The following is a 21,987-nucleotide window of genomic DNA, read 5'->3' as shown; positions in this document are numbered from 1 at the left end:
GAAAATTGTTATATTTAAATAAAACTGTGGGTGTTTTTTGGCTGCTAAAATCACAAGCTATAACACCACGTGCACTCAAAGCACAGCTAAAATATTTACAACGCTTCCAGAAAGCTAAAATCACTCCCAGATCTCAACTGAAACAACCTCTATAACTTTTACTTACGCTTTAAGACGGGTAAAATCATTAGGTACACCACCTGTAAGAAATCTAGACAATTTTCAGTCATACTCATAATCTAGGTACTGTATCATGGATGACAACCTAATGCAAAAAAAATTATTCAAAGTTGATGGTATCATACAGCCACACAGAATATTCACCAATATTACGTCATTCACTTCTCCATCTTGCACACAGCATCGTGCTTCCTCATGTGAAGGATCTTCTTTTCTAATACCTCTCCCAGTCCACCTATCAAGTCTTCATCACATCCTCCCTCCTCTTATTATTTCCAGATAGCACACTCTTTTCACTAGCATAACCTACCATGCTCCGTTCTTTTCTTATGACTAAACCTCAGAACAGTTTTACCTAAATTAACCTTTTGACCCATTTTTGGTATCTACTAATTTCTCACAGTTTATATTCATCTAAATCAAATTACAATTTACGTAAACTGTACGTCTCAAGTCTCAATCTTTCTCTCATATTTACATTCCATTAAGAAGAAATCACTCTATTTTCCATTCAAACATCATAACCTTGAATTCTGCCGTCAATTCAAGTCTCTTCCTGATCTGGCTGTTTTTGTAGCATCGATACACAAAAATGTCGGCCAGTTACAACTGCTCTTTCACTCTAATCATCAATTGAGTCAATTTAAATTATAATAAGATTTTGAGAAAGACACGAATTTTTCCCCCTCCTGGAGCTTCATTAAGCCTGCCATGAGCAACACCCCTCCTCTAGCGAAGAGAGGTTTGCCAGAGGATGGTATCGACACCATGTGTAATTTACCCCAATGATATATCTTCAAAGAGAATAAATCAACAGCTTCTCTTTACAGGGACATGGAAAGTCTCGTGAGATGGTTCACTCCAAATCAATCAGTGAACGTCTTGGTCTCCCTCCAGTTCATTTGCTCCAGAAGACCAAGTCTTTCCTAGCAGCTGACAAATATAGCACCAACCTTCTGAGCTTTGCACGTCAAAACCCAATCAAGAAAAGATGGTACCTTCAAGGTTACTGAGGTGATGCAAGTTTAAGATTGGCCAATGAATCTCAAGAAATTAACCCAGACAGTAGAAGTAGTGGCACCACATCTGAGAGACATTCAAACTGCATTGCTAACCTACCAAGGAACATTAACGTCATCATTCGTAACGATGGGCAGCGAATAGATTAAATTAGACTTCACAATCTTTTCTTTTTGCATGTCACTTCATTCCTTGGTTAACCTAAATTGTGACTCATTTCCTCACTCATCCTACCACAACCCATTATATTTACTCCCAAATACAGGCAGGAATGAACTCATTTTAATGTTCCACCACACATACCAACCATCATCGTTCCAGCTCTCTGCAATAATCCCAGCCCCAAAAAATTCAACAGGCTTTAGCAATCATGTGGAATTAGTGATTTCTTAATGGATAGAAGGCGTTCCTAATTTTATAATGTGTAGAACTATTTCAATATACAAATGAAATTTTGAATGTGAGATCTTTTCATGATTACAATTAAAAAGCTAAAATTATAATGAAAATATTGCAAACGTTTAGTAGTGATTCATAGAGGGCTTATTAATAGCTGCTTAGTAAATTTAAATACAGTATTGTCAAAACCTTTATAACTTGACTTGTTACTACTCTTGATGTCTAAAGACCTCCAAGATTTAATGTTTATAGCAGTTTTCATAAACTAGTTTAATCTTGAGAATGACTGGGATTCTACTTTTACATAGATGATATCAATATTTTGATATCCAGTGTTATTGTCGGTGTTCAAGGAGCCTGTTTCATTGCATATATCAGAGTTGAAGCTTTGCTATTTATGAAAAGAAAGGAAAATATGTTCATATCATGAAAAAGGATATCAGTAATCATGAATGTCTTTCATGATGTATCTAAATAAAAAAAAATCGTTGATAGTATTAAAATTTTATTCATTTTATCGGTAATCTAAAATATTTTCATTTTCAGTATACAACGAAAATAGATAACGTTAAAAACTACATTTATTTAGAAGCACTTGCGGTGAACGATGCCTGGGCCAGACTCGTCATACTCTTCCTTGGTGACCCACAAGGCCTGGAAGGTGGACAGAGAACCGAGGATGGAACCACCGATCCAGACGGAGTACTTCCTCTCAGGGGGAGCAACGATCTTAACCTTGATGGTGGATGGAGCAAGAGAGGTGATTTCCTTCTGCATCCTGTCAGCAATACCAGCGTACATGGTGGAACCACCAGACATGACAATGTTAGCCAACAGGTCCTTCCTGATGTCAATGTCACACCTCATGATGGAGTTGTGGACAATCTCGTGAACACCAGCGGATTCCATACCAAGGAAGGAAGGCTGGAAGATGGACTCAGGAGCACGGAAGCGCTCATTGCCGATGGTGATGACCTGACCGTCAGGAAGTTCGTAGGACTTGTCGATGGAAGAGGAAGCAGCAGCAGTGTTCATCTCACTCTCGTAGTCCAAGGCGATGTAGCAAAGCTTTTCCTTGATGTCACGGACGATTTCACGTTCAGCAGTAGTGGTGAAGGAGTAGCCCTTCTCGGTCATGATCTTACCAAGGTAGTTGGTGATGTCACGACCAGCCAAATCCAGACGGAGGATGGCGTGGGGAAGAGCAAAACCTTCATAGACGGGCACCATGTGGGAGACACCATCACCAGAGTCAGTAACCTCACCAGTGGTACGACCAGAGGCGTAGAGGGAGAGGACAGCCTGGATGCAGACGTACATGGCGGGCATGTTGAAGGCCTCAAACATGATCTGAGTCATCTTTTCACGATTGGCCTTGGGGTTGAGGGGAGCCTCAGTCAGCATGGTGGGGCACTCCTCAGGGGCAACACGGAGCTCATTGTAGAAGGTGTGGTACCAGACCTTCTCCATGTCGTCCCAGTTGGTGATGATACCATGTTCGATGGGGTACTTGAGGGTGAGAATACCACGCTTGCTCTGGGCTTCATCACCAATGTAGGCGTCCTTCTGACCCATACCGACCATCACACCCTGGTGACGGGCACGGCCAACGATGGAGGGGAAGACAGCTCGGGGAGCGTCATCTCCAGCGAAGCCAGCCTTGACAAGACCGGAGCCATTGTCGCAGATGAGGGTCGCCGCGTCTTCGTCGTCACACATGGTGGAGGTTTACGGTATAAGGTTTTTTAGACGAGTACCTGGTAAAGAAAAAAAAATATTCAATGATGCTGCTGTTTTATTTTTGTTTTATTTACCCTAAAGAATTATTAAGCAATTAACTGGAGAAACAAGAAAAGTTTATCAGTACGAGTATGATAACGCTAAATTAGTTATCAACCATCATAAAAGATGTACTAAATAAATCAAAATTTTTCCTCCGTATCAAAGACGAAAGAGCTTAAACTCCTTTAATTAAATTGAGTATCTTATTGCAGCAAATCGATTGGTCCTACCGTTGAAATTAAATCTATAACGTTCAAATTCAAATATACTTCTAATCATGTAATCATATAGTATTTTTTAGATAAAATAAATAATTGTTTGTCAGAAACTAGCGTTTTTATTGTCATATCCTTCTAAACAAAACAATATCTATAGTCCATTTCTTTGGCGAGGCAGATTTGCACCGACTCGCAGCGGTGCCCTTTTAGCTCGGAAAAGTTTCCTGATCGCTGATTGGTTAGAATTATCTTGTCCAACCAATCAGCGATCAGGAAGCTTTTCCGAGCTAAAAGGGCACCGCTGCGAGTCGGTGCAAATCTGCCTCGCTAAAAGAAATGGACTATAGGTAACAGCTGATGCTCTTGTATTGTCCGTGGCATATATTTTTCTAAGTCGCTAACAAATGAATATCGGGAAAAGTTTTCATAAGCCCGGAAATGTAATATAAGGGAGACTAAAAAGTAATCAGATATCTTTACAACTTTTATCTTCCATTTAAATTCAAATCAGCACCCATAAGAGCCTCGTGTGATAAAAACAAATTCATGCAAGCTTTTGTATTAGTTTTTTTTTTTTTAATTAAAAGATATACGTGTTTTTCTGATTACTTACTAAATAGCAATGTCGTTTGAAACTTAAATGTTTTAAGATGTGAACTATTTATTTAGTTATGGCATTTAAAAGAGTAATGAAAATACGGTTCTAGTGTTTGTTAACGCCTATCACGTTTTTTTTTTTTTTTTGCAGTGTAGCAAAAAAACGTTTTATTAATACTGATTTTCAAGATATCACAAACCATTACCAAATTAGCTATGCGTTGGTTTTAGGCAAATGTTATTCTGAATATTGCCATGTTTTCTCGTCTTATTTATATTACACTAACAATATCATGAAGGGGAAAATACGAAATATAAGGATGGGTGTATAAAATTTGACTATGAATCCAAACGGCATGCCAATAATAAAGGCATTTCCAATGCTATAATCGCTAAAACTCCTTCAAAAGATTAATAAGTAACTATAATTGAAGAAACTAGATTACACATATCCCATCAACAGAGTTTTCGTTACAAGCAGTATCGAGTAACGCAGGTTAGACCACTGGCAATCACATGGGCCACGGCCAATTCTCACTGGAATCACCACTGAATACGCAACACCATTGCCTCGGTTTAAGACAGGTATAACTCCAAGGGACGGATCTTACCTGCTGACGAGTCTGGCACGGACTGAAGATACAGAGCATGGACTTCTCTCTTTTATTGGGAAACGAGGAATTTTTCTTGAATGTGGAGCCAATTTTCTTTAGGATAAATTGTATGGGAGATTTGCTGAATTCAACAAGCCCTAAGCCTAAGTTATGTAACCAATTGCCAAAACACACCGTCGATGACCATTTGCTCTCGAATGACGAAATTCATTACACAATGAAAATGGGTAACCTTTAAAATCGTGAAACATAAATAGTTAAGTATATAGTCTTTCAGGTAATATCATTTCATTGGCAATATCATGCAAACTCATTTAAAGTTAATTTTTCTAGCGTACCTAAACACATAGAAACACAGACACACATACACACACAAACATATAATGTGCTTTATAATGAAGGCATGGCTGTTAGAATTAAGTACATACCTAGTAAAATATAAAGGATGTTTCAGTCTGGGAAGATCTGAATACAATGTAACTGATTCATGAAAAATCTTATACAACATGCATAAAGAACAAACTGAACGACAGTATCAGAAATTAATATCCAGATCAGGAATAAGGAAATTTATAATCCACAAATTTCTATCCAAAAAATTAAGATGAGATCCAGCAGCTGAAGACCAGACATGAGAACAATACTCGAAACAAGGTTGAATGAAAGAATTAAAACATTTCCTTAGGAAAGACTGAACGTCGAAAATCTTAAAAGACTTTATTAACAAGAGATTTTTTTTTTTTGTGTGTGTAACTGAAGAAGAAACTGTGAATGCACTTCTCAAAAATAAATTTCCTGTAAAAATCAAACCTAGAATTTTAAATGAATTATATACAGTTAAAAGAGGCATTGTCAATGCAGATATCTTGATGTTGAAGAGCAAATATTCTTGACCTACTTACAATAATACTTTGAGTTTTGTTAAGTTTCGACGTCTTGCACCCAAATTTGCACCATGTACTAATTTTAGCTAGATCTCTATTAAGGAACTCAGCATCCACAGATCTACTTTTTATAGGTGGAATTGATCCGAAGAGAGCAGCATCATCTGCATATACTGTACATCGGGCTTGTTTTCTAGGATAAACTATATATCATGTGTATATTGTATGAAAAGTAAGGGGCAAAGAACACTACCTTGAGGAACATCAGATATCACATTACTATATTTGCTAAGGTGCCCACCAATAACTACTCTTTGTAACCTATTACTTAACAATTCAATGCTGATGCTAAGAAAAGATCCACCTACTCCCAATTGTTTGAGTTTGAAAGCAATAGCCTCATGATTAACAAGGTTACAGGCAGCACTAAAATCAAGATCAATCACACGAAACACCTGACCGCTATCAAGGGGTTTCTGTACAGCTTATGAGATTGTAAGAAGGGCATCCCATGCTGCAGAGTCTGTGAAAAAGCCAAATTGAAAACTGGGGAACAGTTTACTACCTTCAGCATAGGCTACCTATTTAGACGTTTTTCCAAATCCGTTCAAAACATTAAATATGGGAGCGAACGAAAAGAGCAGCAGCATACCTACACAATGCAACTTTACAATTTACAAACTATTTGTTAATTTGGTCCTCTGCAAGTACTACAATTGCTTATATATAATGTGATGGATATCACTCGAAAGCTAAGTCTTCTAGCTTTTATTCAGTATATCACAATTGTTTAAACTGTCATGATTACAAACCGTAATTTCATGGCAGACGATGATACCCCTCTCTTCTAAAGCAGCAAACTTGGTAAAAATTTGGTTATGGATCACCTCAAAACTACCCTGTGTAAAAGTCTCAGCAAAATTTCAAGAAGCATAACCAAGCAAAATGCATTCCATGTATAGGGTCTCTAGTTTATGAAAAAATTACTCCAGCCTTTGACAGCACAAAATGTCCCCTAGACCCTCGAGGTGGGACCCTTGCTCGCCGGTTCGATATTTTTCTTAGGAGAAGCTCCTCCTACACAGGTGTCTCCACCAGGCATTGCTTCAAAGGTGTCTGAAGTATCGCTGGTATGCAGTAAAGTGTCCCATCCCATGTCATTCCAGTGGATCATGAGGTAATGTACAATCTTTCTTGATGGCTGGAAAGCAAAAACTTCAGTACGAGAGTTCCACTCAACTTTTCACCTCCAGAGATAATTCTGTTATTGGATGCATCAGAGGAGGGATGGGGACACACCTAAGGGACCAAGTCACTTCAGTGTTGTGGAGGAAAAGCTCCTGCATGTCAATCAGTTTGAAATACAAGCAGTGTTACTAGCACTGCAAGCTTTCCAACACAGTTTGATATGGTATTCAGTAGTGTTGATATAGTATATGTCAACTAGCAAGGAGGGACTGTCTCGTACAGTCTTTGCGAGATGACAAAGCAAGATCACAGCTAGACTGTGAACAATACTGTACAGGTGTCAGTGAGATTCATTCTAGACAAAATAGATGTGCTAGCAGACTATCTCAGCAACCAGGGGCAGGTTGAAGGATGGAAGTAGTCCCTACATCCTCGGGCAAAGGAAAGGTTTATTGCTCTCTGGAGAGCACTGGTGATTGATCTGTTCGCTAATCCGCTTATCAGGAAACTTTCGTTGTTTCTTTCACCACTTAAGACCCATGCAAAGTGTTCAAGGATAGTGTTCTATACCCATGGGATCTGATGTACGCCTACGTCTTTTGCCCCGTCCAGCTTGATTTGCTGCCTGATCAACCAAGTTTTGATCACTCCAGGTTTCAGGAGTACCCATGCGGCTCCCAGATCCCCGCCAGACAAGTGGGATCCCGATCTGTTAGCACGTTTAGCGAGTTTCCGAGTTACTCTCATGGAACACTCATCTGTTCTCCGTGAACTCTCATGCACTTCATGGTTGGAGACGATGTAGTATCTTCTCCATTGAAAGCGATTTCGTAAAAGACTTCCCAAATGTCTTCATACTTACGACGGTCCTTTGAAGAAGGAACATTAAAAATACACTGAACTATGTAGCCGTAGAAGTGAAAAATAATTTAAACTTCAAGTATTTCAATATATATGGTTTTTTTGTTTTGTTTTTGTTTTTGATGTTGTTATTGCAGAAGAAAGTCGATAATTTATTTTTCGATACATTCTGTTGTTAATTTTCAATTTTTCAAATTAATTCTTTTTTCAAAGTCTCTACTTATAACCCATCACTGACTTTTTCCCTTTACTCTGCTCCTTAATGATAAAATCATTTAAATATATTTTATAAAAGATACCCTAATGATTTATTGACAGCAGAACAAGCAAGGAATACGAGCAAACTGTATCTTCCCAGGAAAAATAGGATAGATAAGAGAGAGGGAAAAAAGGAGTTGGGTTCAGTAGTTCAAAGAGGAGTATATAACATAAAAATAAAAAAAAATACCTCAAAAGAGGAAGCATGACACTTAAGCACCATCTCCACCAAACATTACACGATCTGCAATAGTAAAAATTTTAGGTTGCTCTTCATATATCTTGACAATACCAATATACAAAAGTGATTCATATAAGCTTATGAAGATTGCATTATAATTTGAAATTCAGCTACTAGGCTGCCTCACTAGTTAGATTATACTTAGGAGAATTATAAAAAAATAAACATATATATATATATATATATATATATATATATATATATATATGTGTGTGTGTGTGTGTGTGTGTGCATAGTTAACACAATCATGAGTATCTATTATCGCCAAGGTATGTCACAGTATCACATACGGGGAACTTACAGTATCAATAACTGTATTATAACAGTTGATAAGTCTATATAATTCTCAACAAAATGGTTTTTTTACATATCGAAAGATGACTGGCATAGAGAGGGAATTTTTATAGTGGTGATAACGAAAATTTGGGATAAAAACCATTTGATAAAAAGTTTCAAAACCTTACAGTTGCATCAAGACATTATCATTTTCTATTATTTCTCCAATGAGGCACTCATTGAACTCATTTTGAAACGGGATGGCATTCCTAGGGCAAGGGAAATGCCAAGGGAAGTTTGGATTGAGTACAGTTTCTCATAAGTTTTGCTATAAACGTGGATGTTTTGAGATTCAGGTAATAAAAGTTTCTGTCAGGCATAAAACTTTAATTATGTTCGATATATCAGAATCCAGACTTGGCTGATTCCACCCTCGATTACCTTCTTACCGTTATGTCTAAGAAACAAGAAAATGATATAAAGGCCTATTTTTTTTTTTTTTTTTGCTTGTTGGGGATTCCCATTCACACCATAGGGAGGGGTTAAATTCTGTTTCTCTTACTGATCCCCATAACTTAAGAGCTATGAACGGTGCCTATGAATCAGGCTGTGAGCAAATCATAAGTGAAGCTACTCACAGGTCTAGTAACTGTTTGGACGTAATATACACTGACTCCCTTGGCATTATAATACGTAATGTTGGTTCTCCAGTGGGGACATCTGATCATGTCTTGATTTTATTGGGAATTAAGACTGAGTAGCCTGTCCCTGGTGTGTCATACTGATGTAATATATATATATATATATATATATATATATATATATATATATATATATATATATATATATATATATGATGATAGCAGGCCGGGAGGAAAAAGGAAACGAAGATTGGACAAGCGCTTTCGTGTTATTATTACACCTCTTCACGGTATAAGACCATGAAGAGTTGTAATAATAACACGAAAGCGCTTGTCCAATCTTCGTTTCCTTTTTCCTCCCGGCCTGCTGTCATCTTGAGACATCGCACGTTCCAGCGATTTGTCATTAATATATATATATATATATATATATATATATATATATATATATATATATATATATACATATATATATATATATATATATATATATATATATATATATACATATATATATATATATATATATATATATATACATATATATATATATATATATATATATATATATATATATATATATATATATATATCTTCTTCTTTGTATACATCTTCTCCCACTTCTATGTATATATTATCAAGCAGAATGGAGTGTTGAGTGATATTTTGCATTTGAACTGGTCACAATTGTATAAAAATGTTGAACCTGTTGTTCTTTTAAATGGGAACTAAATTTAGGTCAACATAATTAAAAGGCGTATTCCTTCTCGTGTGCTATAATGCTGAGTAAAAGACAAACCCTTATTCAGTGATGATTGTAGACGTGCTTATTTGGAGAAGCAGGAGTCTTATCATCTTGGGAAAGGTAACAGAACAAATATGACTTGGAACAACAATACTTAGCTAAAAGCCTTTGCTCAGACAGTTTATGTCTCAACTGAAATGGAATACAATCTAATTAGGAACTCAAGTGGTGGGCTACCCTTAAATCTACCCTCTTTGGTTTTTTCTTAACAGTTTCTCCTTTACCTAAACCAGATGGCTATATCATTCACTGTCCCAAGGAAAAGGCACCTCTTTTAACTGAAATGTTTGACAGTTAGCAGAATAATGAGAAACTAGATCTTTATTACTTTGTCCAGAGGGTTAATGGACGTTGATGCTTACGGAGGTGTAAACCCAAGTGCTATTTTCCCTGTTTTTTTTTTTTTTTTTTTTTTATGTAAAGCCCGTTTTTTTTTGTTAGCTCCTAAGTTGTCTGTTATTTCCTGCAATTTAGTAAAATGACGTATTAAAACAGTCATAGAAACCTCTCTGTGGCCTGATTATCATGATTCACAACAACGACATTTTAAATTCAGGGTTTGGTTTAGGCTAGGCCAAGGTGCATGGGATTATTCAAGATGCAGAATAAGATGACTGCAGTTGGAGAACAGCCGTATGTTACCTTTGAATGGTGTATGCTGTCATTTCAACACCAATAGAAAGTAATACATAGCTATGGACTTTACATTGTCATTGTAATGATCAGACCCAAACAATTGCAACTGGAGTTAGTAATCTAGTGTGATTAGTGATTTTGCAAGAGAAGGAAGGTGTTGATCTCTTTCTATGCTATATAAATATTCTAATAGCCTACAAAATTCAGTCTTATAGGAGAGTAGAAAGGTATATGATTACAATTCATCCAGTACTAAATATATTTGAAAAAATATCCGTAAGGCCTATAATGCATTACCTAATACTGTACATCATAATTAAAACACCTAAAAGGCCCTTACCACTGGACTTGGTTTGTTACTATTTATAAACCTCTAAGGATAATATTACTAATTTTTTATAGTATTTTTCATAAACTAGTTTTAAATCTGATATTAATATATTCTCACTGAGAGTGGACATGGAAAGTTTACTATACTGTTATAACAGATTCAGGAATTTTTTGTTGTAGCATATACATCTATCTGATAATGGATATAACAGAGTTGATCCATTGACCTTTGTCCCAGAATTTACCTGTTTTTATCATGAAAATGGACAGCACTTATCATACACGCCATTAGTAACATGGGGAAATAAAAACAATCATAAAAAGTATTAGAATTTTATTCGTTTTATCGGAAATCTAAAATAACTTCATGTTCAGTACATATCGAAAATAGCTAACATCTAAAACTACATTTATTTAGAAGCACTTGCGGTGAACAATACCAGGACCAGACTCATCGTACTCTTCCTTGGTGACCCACAAGGCCTGGAAGGTGGACAGAGAACCGAGGATGGAACCACCGATCCAGACGGAGTACTTCCTCTCAGGGGGAGCAACGATCTTGACCTTGATGGTGGATGGAGCAAGAGAGGTGATTTCCTTCTGCATCCTGTCAGCAATACCAGCATACATGGTGGAACCGCCAGACATGACAACGTTGGCCAAAAGGTCCTTTCTGATGTCAATGTCGCACCTCATGATGGAGTTGTGGACAATCTCGTGAACACCAGCAGATTCCATACCAAGGAAAGAAGGCTGGAAGATAGACTCAGGAGCACGGAAGCGCTCATTGCCAATGGTGATGACCTGACCATCAGGAAGTTCGTAGGACTTGTCGATGGAAGAGGAAGCAGCAGCAGTGTTCATCTCACTCTCATAGTCCAGGGCAATGTAGCAAAGCTTCTCCTTGATGTCACGGACGATTTCACGTTCAGCAGTAGTGGTGAAGGAGTAGCCCTTCTCAGTCATGATCTTACCAAGGTAGTTGGTGATGTCACGACCAGCCAAGTCCAGACGGAGGATGGCGTGGGGAAGAGCGAAACCTTCATAGACGGGCACCATGTGGGAGACACCATCACCAGAGTCGCAAACCTCACCAGTGGTACGACCAGAGGCATAGAGGGAGAGCACAGCCTGGATGCAGACGTACATAGCAGGCATGTTGAAGGCCTCAAACATAATCTGAGTCATCTTCTCACGGTTGGCCTTTGGGTTGAGTGGAGCCTCAGTGAGCATGGTGGGGCACTCCTCAGGGGCAACACGGAGCTCATTGTAGAAGGTGTGGTACCAAACCTTCTCCATGTCGTCCCAGTTGGTGATGATACCATGTTCGATGGGGTACTTCAAGGTAAGGATACCTCTCTTGCTCTGGGCTTCATCACCAATGTAGGCGTCCTTCTGACCCATACCGACCATCACACCCTGGTGACGGGCACGGCCAACGATGGAAGGGAAGACAGCTCGGGGAGCGTCATCACCGGCGAAGCCAGCCTTGACAAGACCGGAGCCATTGTCGCAGATGAGGGTCGCTGCGTCTTCGTCGTCACACATGGTGGAGGTTTACGGTATACGTTTCGTTAGACGAGTACCTGTTAAGGAAAAAAAATATTCAATGCTGCTGCTGTTTTAATTTTTTCTTATTTACCCTAAAGAATTATTTAGCATTTAACTGGAGAAACAAGAAAAGTTTATCAGTACGAGTATGATAATGCTAAATTAGTTATCAACCATCATAAAAGATGTACTAAATAAATCAAAAAGTTTTCCTCCATATCAACGACGAAAGAGCTAAAACTCCTTTAATTAAATTGAGTATCTTATTGCAGCAAATCGATTAGCCATACCGTTAAAATTAAATCTATAACGTTCAAATTCAAATATACTTCTAATAATGTAATCATATAGTTTTTTTAGATGAAATAAATAATTGACAGAAACCAGCGTTTTTAATGTCATATCCTTCTAAACAAAACAATATCTAGGTAACAGCTGATGCTCTTGTATTGTCCGTGACATATATTTTTCTTAGTCGCTAACAAGTTTTTTACCTTCAATTAAATATCGGGAAAAGTGTTCCTAAGCCCGAAAATGTAATATAAGGGAGACTGAAAAGTAATCAGATATGTTTACAACTTTTATCTTCAATTTAAATTCAAATCAGAACCCATAAGAGCCTTGTGTGATAAAAACAAATTCATGCAAGCTTTTGTCTTAGTTTTTTTTTTCTAAGTAAAAGATATACGTTTTTTCTGATTACTTACTAAATAGCAATGTCGGTTGAAACTTTTAGTTATGGCAATTAAAAGAATAATGAAAATACGGTTCTGGTGTTTGTTAACGCCTATCACGTTTTTTCTTTTTTTTTCAGTGTAGCAATAAAACGTTTTATTAATACTGATATTCAATATATCACAACCATTACCAAATTAAATATGCGTTGGTTTAGGCAAATATTATTCTGAATATCTCCTTCTTTTCTCGTCTTATTTATATTACACTAACAATATCATGAAGGAGAAAATACGAAATATAAGGATGGGTGTATAAAATTTAACTATGAATCCAAACGGCATGCCAATAATAAAGGCATTTCCAATGCTATAATCGCTAAAACTCCTTCAAAAGATTAATAAGTAACTATAATTGAAGAAAGTAGATTACACATATCCCATCAACAGAGTTTTCGTTACAAGCAGTATCGAGTAACGCAGGTTAGACCACTGGCAATCACATGGGCCACGGCCAATTCTCACTGGAATCACCACTGAATACGCAACACCATTGCCTCGGTTTAAGACAGGTATAACTCCAAGACACGGATCTTACCTGTTGATGAGTCTGGCACGGACTGAAGATACGGAGTGTGGACTTCTCTCTTTTATTGGGAAACGAGGAATTTTTCTTGAACATGGAGCCAATTTTCTTTAGGATAAATTGTATAGGAGATTTGCTGAATTCAACAAGCCCTAAGCCTAAGTTATGTAACCAATTGCCAAAACAGACCGTCGATGACCATTTGCTCTCGAATGACGAAATTCATTACACAATGAAAATGGGTAACCTTTAAAATCGTGAAACATAAATAGTTAAGTATATAGTCTTTCAGGTAATATCATTTCATTGGCAATATCATGCAAACTCATTTAAAGTTAATTTTTCTAGCGTACCTAAACACATAGAAACACAGACACACATACACACACAAACATATAATGTGCTTTATAATGAAGGCATGGCTGTTAGAATTAAGTACATACCTAGTAAAATATAAAGGATGTTTCAGTCTGGGAAGATCTGAATACAATGTAACTGATTCATGAAAAATCTTATACAACATGCATAAACAACAAACTGAACGACGGTATCAGAAATCAATATCCAGATCAGGAATAAGGAAATTTATAAACCATAAATTTCTATCCAACAAATTAAGATGAGATCCAGCAGCTGAAGACCAGACAGGAGAACAATACCCGAAACAAGGTTGAATGAAAGAATTAAAACATTTCCTTAGGAAAGACTGATCGTTGAAAATCTTAAAAGACTTTCTTAACAAGAGAAATTTTTGTGTGTGAAACTGAAGGAGAAACAGTGAATGCACTTCTCAAAAATGAATTTGCAGTAAAAATCAAACCTAGAATTTTAAATGAATTATATATAGGTAAAAGAGACATTGTCAATGCAGATATCTGGATGATGAAGAGCAAATATTCTTGACCTACTTACAATAATACTTCGAGTTTTGTTAAGGTTCGACGTCTTGCCCCCAAATTTGCACCTTGTACTAATTTTAACTAGATCTTTATTAAGGAACTCAGCAACTACAGATCTATATTTTATAGGTGGAATTGATCCAAAAAGAGCAGCATCATCTCCATATACAACGAGCTTTTTTTCTAGGTCAAACTACATATCATGTGTATATAGTATGAAAAGTAATGGGCCAAGAACACTACCTTGAGGAACATCAGATATCACATTACTATATTTTCTAAGGTGCTCATCAATAACTACTCTTTGTAATCTATTACTTAACAATTCAATGCTGATGCTAACAAAAGATCCACCTACTCCCAATTGTTTGAGTTTGAAAACAATAGCCTCATGATTAACAAGGTCAAAGGCAGCACTAAAATCAAGACCAATCACACGAACTTCCTGACTACTATCAAGGGATTTCTGTACAGCATATGAGAGTGTAAGAAGGGCATCCCATCCTGCAAAGCATTTGAAATAGTCAAATTGAAAACTGGGGAACAGTTTATTACCTTCAGCATACCTATTAAGACGTTTTTCCGAAACTGTTCAAAAACATTAGATAATATGGGAATTATGGAAATTGGACGGTAATCAACATAGCTACAGCTAACACAAGAGCATTTAGTTGTGGAGCAAGATTACCAATTCTCCAAGTGAAAAAGAACCTCTTCTTGCTAACTTGTGAAAAATAAAAGACAACTCAGGAGCTAAGAAATCAGCTAGATCTCTATTAAGGGATTCAGTAACCACAAGTCTACATTAAGGAGTTGGAATTAATGCAAAAGAAAAAAAAATAGCATCATCAGCATCTGCATAGGGCTTGTTTTCTAGCTAAATCCGCATATGCATAGATATGAAAAGTCATGAGCCGAGAACACTACCCTAAGGAACACAAGATATTACACTCTTATAGTCACTATGATGCTCATCAACAATTACTCTCTGTAATCTATTACTTAAAAATTTAATAATGATGTTAAAAAACACACGCACCTACTCCTATCTATTTATGTTTGAAAAAGGGCCTAATATCAACTTCCTGACCACACTAATATATGTGTGTGTGTATATATATATATATATATATATATATATATATATATATATATATATATATATATATATATATATATATATATGTATATACATATATATATGTATATACACACACACACACACACATATATATATATATATATATATATATATATATATGTGTGTGTGTGTGTGTGTGTTTCTTAAAAGAGGGAATAAAAAAATCAAGTCAAATAAATTACTATATTTCGACGATGAACATTGGTCCTCATCTAGGTGATGAAGTCCAATGTGCATTGGTCATAATATAGTGATTTATTTTTCATCCTTAGTTTCTATCATGGACATTTAAAAAAAAAAAACATGATAAACTGTTTAGTAAGGCTGCTGAAGTAGTTGCATGAGACATACTAGATAAAAGCCCTAAATTTTTCCCAGGTATACCTTAGTAGCCAGGCTGCAGTTCTCAAACTGCCACCAAGTGATTGGAGCAGCAGTTGGAGGTTAAGACTTACAGTTTATGACTCCACATTCAGAGGAAAGCTCTGGACAATCATTAATAAAGAACGAACGAACTGAGCAGCAGCATGCCTACACAATGCAACTTTACAATTTACAAACCATTTGTTAATTTGGTCTTCTGCAAGTACCATAATTGTGTGTATGTAATGTGATGGATATTACTCGATAGCTCAGTCTTCTAGCTTTTACATAGTATACCACAATTGTATAAACTGTCATGATTACATATCGTAATTTCATGGCAGACGATGATACCCCTCTCTTCTATAGCGGGAAAATTGGTAAAAATTTGGTTATGGGTCACCTCAAAACTACCCTGTATAGAAGTGCCTGCAAAATTTCAAGAAGCCTAACCAAGCAAAATGCATTCTATGTATAGGGACTCTAGTTTATGAAAAATGACTTCAGCCTTTGACAGCACAAGATGTCCACTGAACCCTCAAAGTGGGACTTTGGCTCCCCGGTTAGATATTTTTCTTTGGAGAAGCTCCTACACAGGTGTCTCCACCAGGCATTGCTTCAAAGGTGTCTGAAGTATTCCTTGATGGCTGGAAAGCAAAAACCTCAGTACGAGAGTTCCATTCAACTTCCCAACTCTAGAGATGATTCTGTTATTGGATGCTTCAGAGGAGGGATGGGGGCACACCTAAGGGACCAAGTCACTTCAGTGTTGTGGAGGAAAAGCTCCTGCATATTAATCAGTTTGAAATACAGGCAGTGTTAAGAGCACTGCAAGCTTTCCAACACAGTTTGATATAGTATTCAGTAGTGTTGATATAGTGTATGTCAATTAGCAAGGAGGGACTGTCTTTGCGAGATGATAAAGAAAGGTCACAGCTAGACTGCGAACAATACTGTACAGGTGTCAATGAGATTCATTCTAGACAAAATAAATGTGCTAGCAGACATGCTCAGCAACCAGGGGCAGGTTGAAGGATGGAAGTAGTCCCTACATCCTCGGGCAAAGGAAAGGTTTATTGCTCTCTGGAGAGCAGTGGTTATTGATTTGTTCGCTAATCCGCTTATCAGGAAACTTTCGTTGGTTTTTCCACCACTTAAGACCCATGCAAAGTGTTCAAGGATAGTGCCTTATACCCATGGGATCTGCTGTACGCCTACGTATTTTGCGCCGTCCAGCTTGATTTGCTGCCTGATCAACCAAGTTTTGATCACTCCAAGTTTCAGGATGACCCATGTGGCTCCCAGATCCCCGCCAGACAAGTGGGATCCCGATCTGTTAGCACGTTTAGCGAGTTTCCGAGTTACTCTCATGGAACACTCATCTGTTCTACGTGAACTCTCATGCACTTCATGGTTGGAGACGATGTAGTATATCTTCCAATGAAAGAGATTTCGTAAAAGACTTCCCAGATGTCTTCATACTTACGACGGTCCTTTGAAGAAGGAACATTAAAAATACACTGAACTATGTAGCTGTAGAAGTGAAAAATAATTTAAACTTCAAGTATTTCAATATATATGGTTTTTTTGTTTTGTTTTTGTTTTTGATGTTATTGCAGAAGAAAGTCGACAATTTATTTTTCTATACATTCTGTTGTATATTTTTCAATTTTTCAAATTAATTCTTTTTTCAAAGTCTCTACTTATAACCCATTACTGACTTTTGCCCCTTACTCTGCTCCTTAATGATATCATTATTTGAATATATTTTATAAATGATACCCTAATGATTGATTGGCAGCATAACAAGAAGGGAATACGAGGAAACTATATCATCCCAGGAAAAAAAGGATAGATGAGAGACAGGGAAAAAAGGAGTTGGGTTCAGCAGTTCCAAAGAGGAGTATATAATATATCAAAATTAAAAAATACCTCAAATGCGGTAGCATGGCACTTTCACACCATCTCCACTAAACATTATATGATTTGAAATAGTAAAATATTTAGGTTGCTCTTCATATGTCTTGAAGATACCAATTTACAAAAGTGTTTCATATAAGCCCATGTAGATTGCATGATAATTTGAAATTTAGGTACTTGGCTGCCTCACTAGTTAGATTATATTTAGAGGAATTACAAATAACAAATATATACACACACACACACACACACACACACACACATATATATATATATATATATATATATATATATATATATATATATATATATATATATATATATATATATATATATATATATATACATAGTCAGCACAATGATGAGTATCTATTATCGCCGATGTATGTCACGGTGCCACATCTAGGGAACTAATATTCTTAAAGCACACTGAAGGCCTATAAAGGGCGTATTATGTCTTAGAATAAAAAAAAAATAGAATCGATACTCAATGGATATATATTCAAGAGTTACATGCATATATAAAGTATTAATATGTGGAATACAACAGTTAATAAGTCTATATACTTCTTTACATAATACTTTTTATATATCGAAAGCCGAATGGTAAAGACAGGGAATTTTTGTACTGGTAATAATGAAAATTTGGGATAAAAACATTTGATAAAAAGTTTCAAGACCTTACAGTTGCCTCCAGACAGTGTAATATTCAATTATGCCCAGAAACTTTAACTTCTCAAATGAGACACTCATTTGAACTCCCTATTCTAAGTTTTAAGAAACCAATCATTTTGAGACGGGATGGCATTCCCAGGGCAAGGGAAATGGAGGTGTAAATTTATACTGAATACAGTTTCTTATAAGTGTTGCTATGAACGTGGATATCACGAGATTCAGGTAATAAGGTTTGTGTCAGGCCTAAAAACGTTAATTATGTTCTATATATCAGAATCCAGACTTGGCTGTTCCACCCTCGATTACCTTTGTACCAACCGTGTGTCACACAATTGTACATAATTCCTTTTGTATATATTATGCTTGTATCTGCGCTCTTCCCTCGCACTAAACGAACATGAAAATTCACGTCTCCGGTTTTCCTCTGTGACATTGTCTGTCTTGTAAACATGTTATGTCCTGTTGCCTTGAGGTTTTGTATATAAAGGAGAGTGTTCTATAATATTATAACTCAGTTGATTGCATCCTGCCTTTGAGTTCACAACCTTCTCTCGGCCCGTCACATTGGTGACCCCAGAGTGACTCGCTCCCACCGCCTTCCACCGCCACCCCCCTCGCCCCTTCATCGTTGGTAGTACTATGGCGGACTCTACGGCAGTTGGTGCTGCGGCCGCTCCATTCAAACTTTCATCGTTTGCCAGCGGAGAGGAGTTTGCTTGGTTTCAGCGCGTAGAAGTCCAGTTTCGTATCAGGGGCGTGACTCGCTCAACCACCAAAGCGGATTATGTTCTCGCGGCGATACCCGAGGACACCTTCCCAGAAATATCCGACTGGCTTTGTGAACAAGGAGACACCCCAATAGCGTATGACGCCCTCAAAACATACCTTCTGCAGCAGTACTCACCGTCGCCAGCCGCCCGTATAGCAAAGCTTTTTCAGCTCTCGCAACAACCGTTGGGGGACCAAAGGGCTTCGCTTGCCCTCAGGGAAATGACCAGTATCGCTCGCCTTCAACCTGCCGCAGACGGCTCTCCTCGTGAGGTGAACCTACTTCGTGCCCTTTGGATACGCCGTTTACCCGAACCTGTACGCGCTGCCATACCCGATGTCGATAGTTTACCCATAAAGGACTTGATGACCAAAGCCGACGCCCTTATGGACAGCCACTTCAAGACCTCCATCAACGCCTCCACCCCTGACGACGAGGATGCCTATTCAACGTCAACCGAAGCTGACATGAATGCCGTAGGACATACATGCCTACCCCGTGACGTGCCGAAGCGGCGACAAAGCCGCCCACCACCCACCAATCGCTCGCGCCCCAACGAACGACTTCTACAGCCACTTACTACCTCCCATCCGCCGCAGTTTTGCTACTACCACTTCAGATTCGGGGCAACCGCAAAGAAATGTGCCAAGGATTGTCAGTGGCCAAAAAACGTGTAAGTAGGCCATCGCTTGTGGCGGTGGCCTCCCGTGTTTCTAATCTTTTCTTTTTACAGGATGCAGGAACGGGCGTGCGATTTTTGGTAGACACGGGTGCTTGTCGTTCTCTTTTGCCAAGGAAACTCTTCAAGGCACGACGTAGTCTGTCTACATCTGCCGACGTCCGCTTGGTAGCTGCCAACGGATCTGCGATACCCACCTACGGTTACAAGAACCTCACATTATCGTTCGGAAACGGTAAATTCAATTGGAAGTTTCTCGTTGCTGACGTCACAATGCCAATCCTCGGTGCGGATTTCCTCTCTCATTTCCACCTTCTGGTCGATGTCGCGAACCGACGATTGGTCAACGCAGACTCGTACTTGTCGACACCTCTTCAACACGCCCCCTCTAACCTCGCTCTCCACATCACCGCATCCACGGATGCCTACGCCCACCTCCTCACGTCGTACCCGGAATTTTTCCGTCCAGAACTTCGCCAAACGCCCACGGTTCCTGCCAAGCACGGTATTTATCACCATATCAAGACGACGGGACCCCCAGTCTTCGCAAAATTCAGACGTCTGGCACCGGAACGATTGGCAGCCGCCAAACGGACGTTCGCCGAAATGGAGGAAATGGGCCTTTGCCAAAAGGCCTCCAGCCCATGGTCGTCACCCTTATACATCGTTCTGAAGAAAGACGGCTCCCTCCGTCCGTGCGGGGATTACAGGCGCCTGAACATGCAAACAGAACCAGATCACTACCCCCTCCCAAACATTGCCGACGTGACCTCCTACCTGCACAAAGCGAAGGTTTTCTCTACGCTCGACCTCCTGAAGGGGTATTATCAAGTGCCTATGAACCCAGAAGACATCCCCAAGACTGCCATCACCACTCCGTTTGGTACATACACCTTCAATTACTCCTGTTTTGGCCTTCGTAATGCTGGGGCAACGTTTCAACGTCTCATGGATGGCATCTTAGGGGACCTCCCTTTCTGTGTATGTTATGTGGACGACATACTTGTGTTCTCCTCCTCAAAAGAGAAACACCTCCGTCACCTGCGCATCGTGCTCGACCGCCTGCAACAAAACGGCCTTGTAGTCTGGTACGACAAGTGTACCTTTGGCGCCAACGAAGTGTCGTTCTTAGGGCACCGTATCACTCCTGAAGGAGTCCATCCCCTCCCTGAGAAGGTAGCAGCCGTTCAGAACTTCCCCGCGCCCTCGACCGTCAAAGCTCTGCAGGAATTCTTGGGCATGATCAACTATTATCACCGTTTTCTGCCAGCCATTGCCGCCACTCTTGCTCCCCTCTACGCCTCCCTCAAGGGCAAGCCAAAGGACCTGAAGTGGGGTCCCCTTCAAGAAGCAGCCTTCTGCAATGCAAAGAAGGCCCTATCAACTGCTGCGGCTCTCACTTTTCCTATCCAACACGCCCCTCTCCTTCTCTCCACCGATGCCAGCGACGTCGCTATTGGTGCAGTACTCGAGCAGGTGGTCAAAGGCTCGCCCCGCCCATTGGTCTTCTTCAGCAGAAAACTGTCCAAGGCAGAATCGGGTTATTCTACCTTCGATCGAGAATTGCTGGCGGTGCACTTGGCTGTCCGTCACTTTCGCCATTTCTTAGAAGGTACGCCCTTTGTCATTCGCACAGACCACATGCCTCTGGTGCACGCCTTCACTCGACAGTCTGACGCCTGGTCCGCCCGTCAACGCCGACATCTCTCCGCCGTGGCTGAATACAATTGCACCCTCCAATACGTCCCTGGGAAAATGAATCCCGTTGTCGATGCCCTGTCAAGAAACACGTTGGCTGCC

General features: G+C 38.8%; 2 protein-coding genes across 2 annotated transcripts; both read right to left on the bottom strand.

Moving 5' to 3' along the window:
• Nucleotides 1-2,184: 2,184 nt before the first annotated feature.
• LOC137653293 (actin-2, muscle-specific-like) lies at nucleotides 2,185-3,318 on the bottom strand. Its single transcript, XM_068386663.1, has one exon. The coding sequence runs from the start codon at nucleotides 3,316-3,318 to the stop codon at nucleotides 2,185-2,187; it is 1,134 nt and encodes a 377-aa protein (XP_068242764.1).
• An 8,026-nt stretch (nucleotides 3,319-11,344) lies between these two features.
• Nucleotides 11,345-12,478, bottom strand: LOC137653292 (actin-2, muscle-specific-like). The gene has a single exon (XM_068386662.1). The coding sequence runs from the start codon at nucleotides 12,476-12,478 to the stop codon at nucleotides 11,345-11,347; it is 1,134 nt and encodes a 377-aa protein (XP_068242763.1).
• Between the last annotated feature and the right edge of the window lie 9,509 nt (nucleotides 12,479-21,987).

This window comes from Palaemon carinicauda, chromosome 14, assembly GCF_036898095.1.
Source record: "Palaemon carinicauda isolate YSFRI2023 chromosome 14, ASM3689809v2, whole genome shotgun sequence".
Taxonomy (NCBI): Eukaryota; Metazoa; Arthropoda; class Malacostraca; order Decapoda; family Palaemonidae; genus Palaemon; species Palaemon carinicauda.
This window is presented reverse-complemented; position numbering and strand designations above follow the sequence as displayed.

What these genes read in the sequence shown, in the direction of transcription:
- LOC137653292 (XM_068386662.1), bottom strand. Translation starts at nt 12,478, where the DNA reads ATGTGTGACGACGAAGACGCAGCGACCCTCATCTGCGACAATGGCTCC.
- LOC137653293 (XM_068386663.1), bottom strand. Translation starts at nt 3,318, where the DNA reads ATGTGTGACGACGAAGACGCGGCGACCCTCATCTGCGACAATGGCTCC.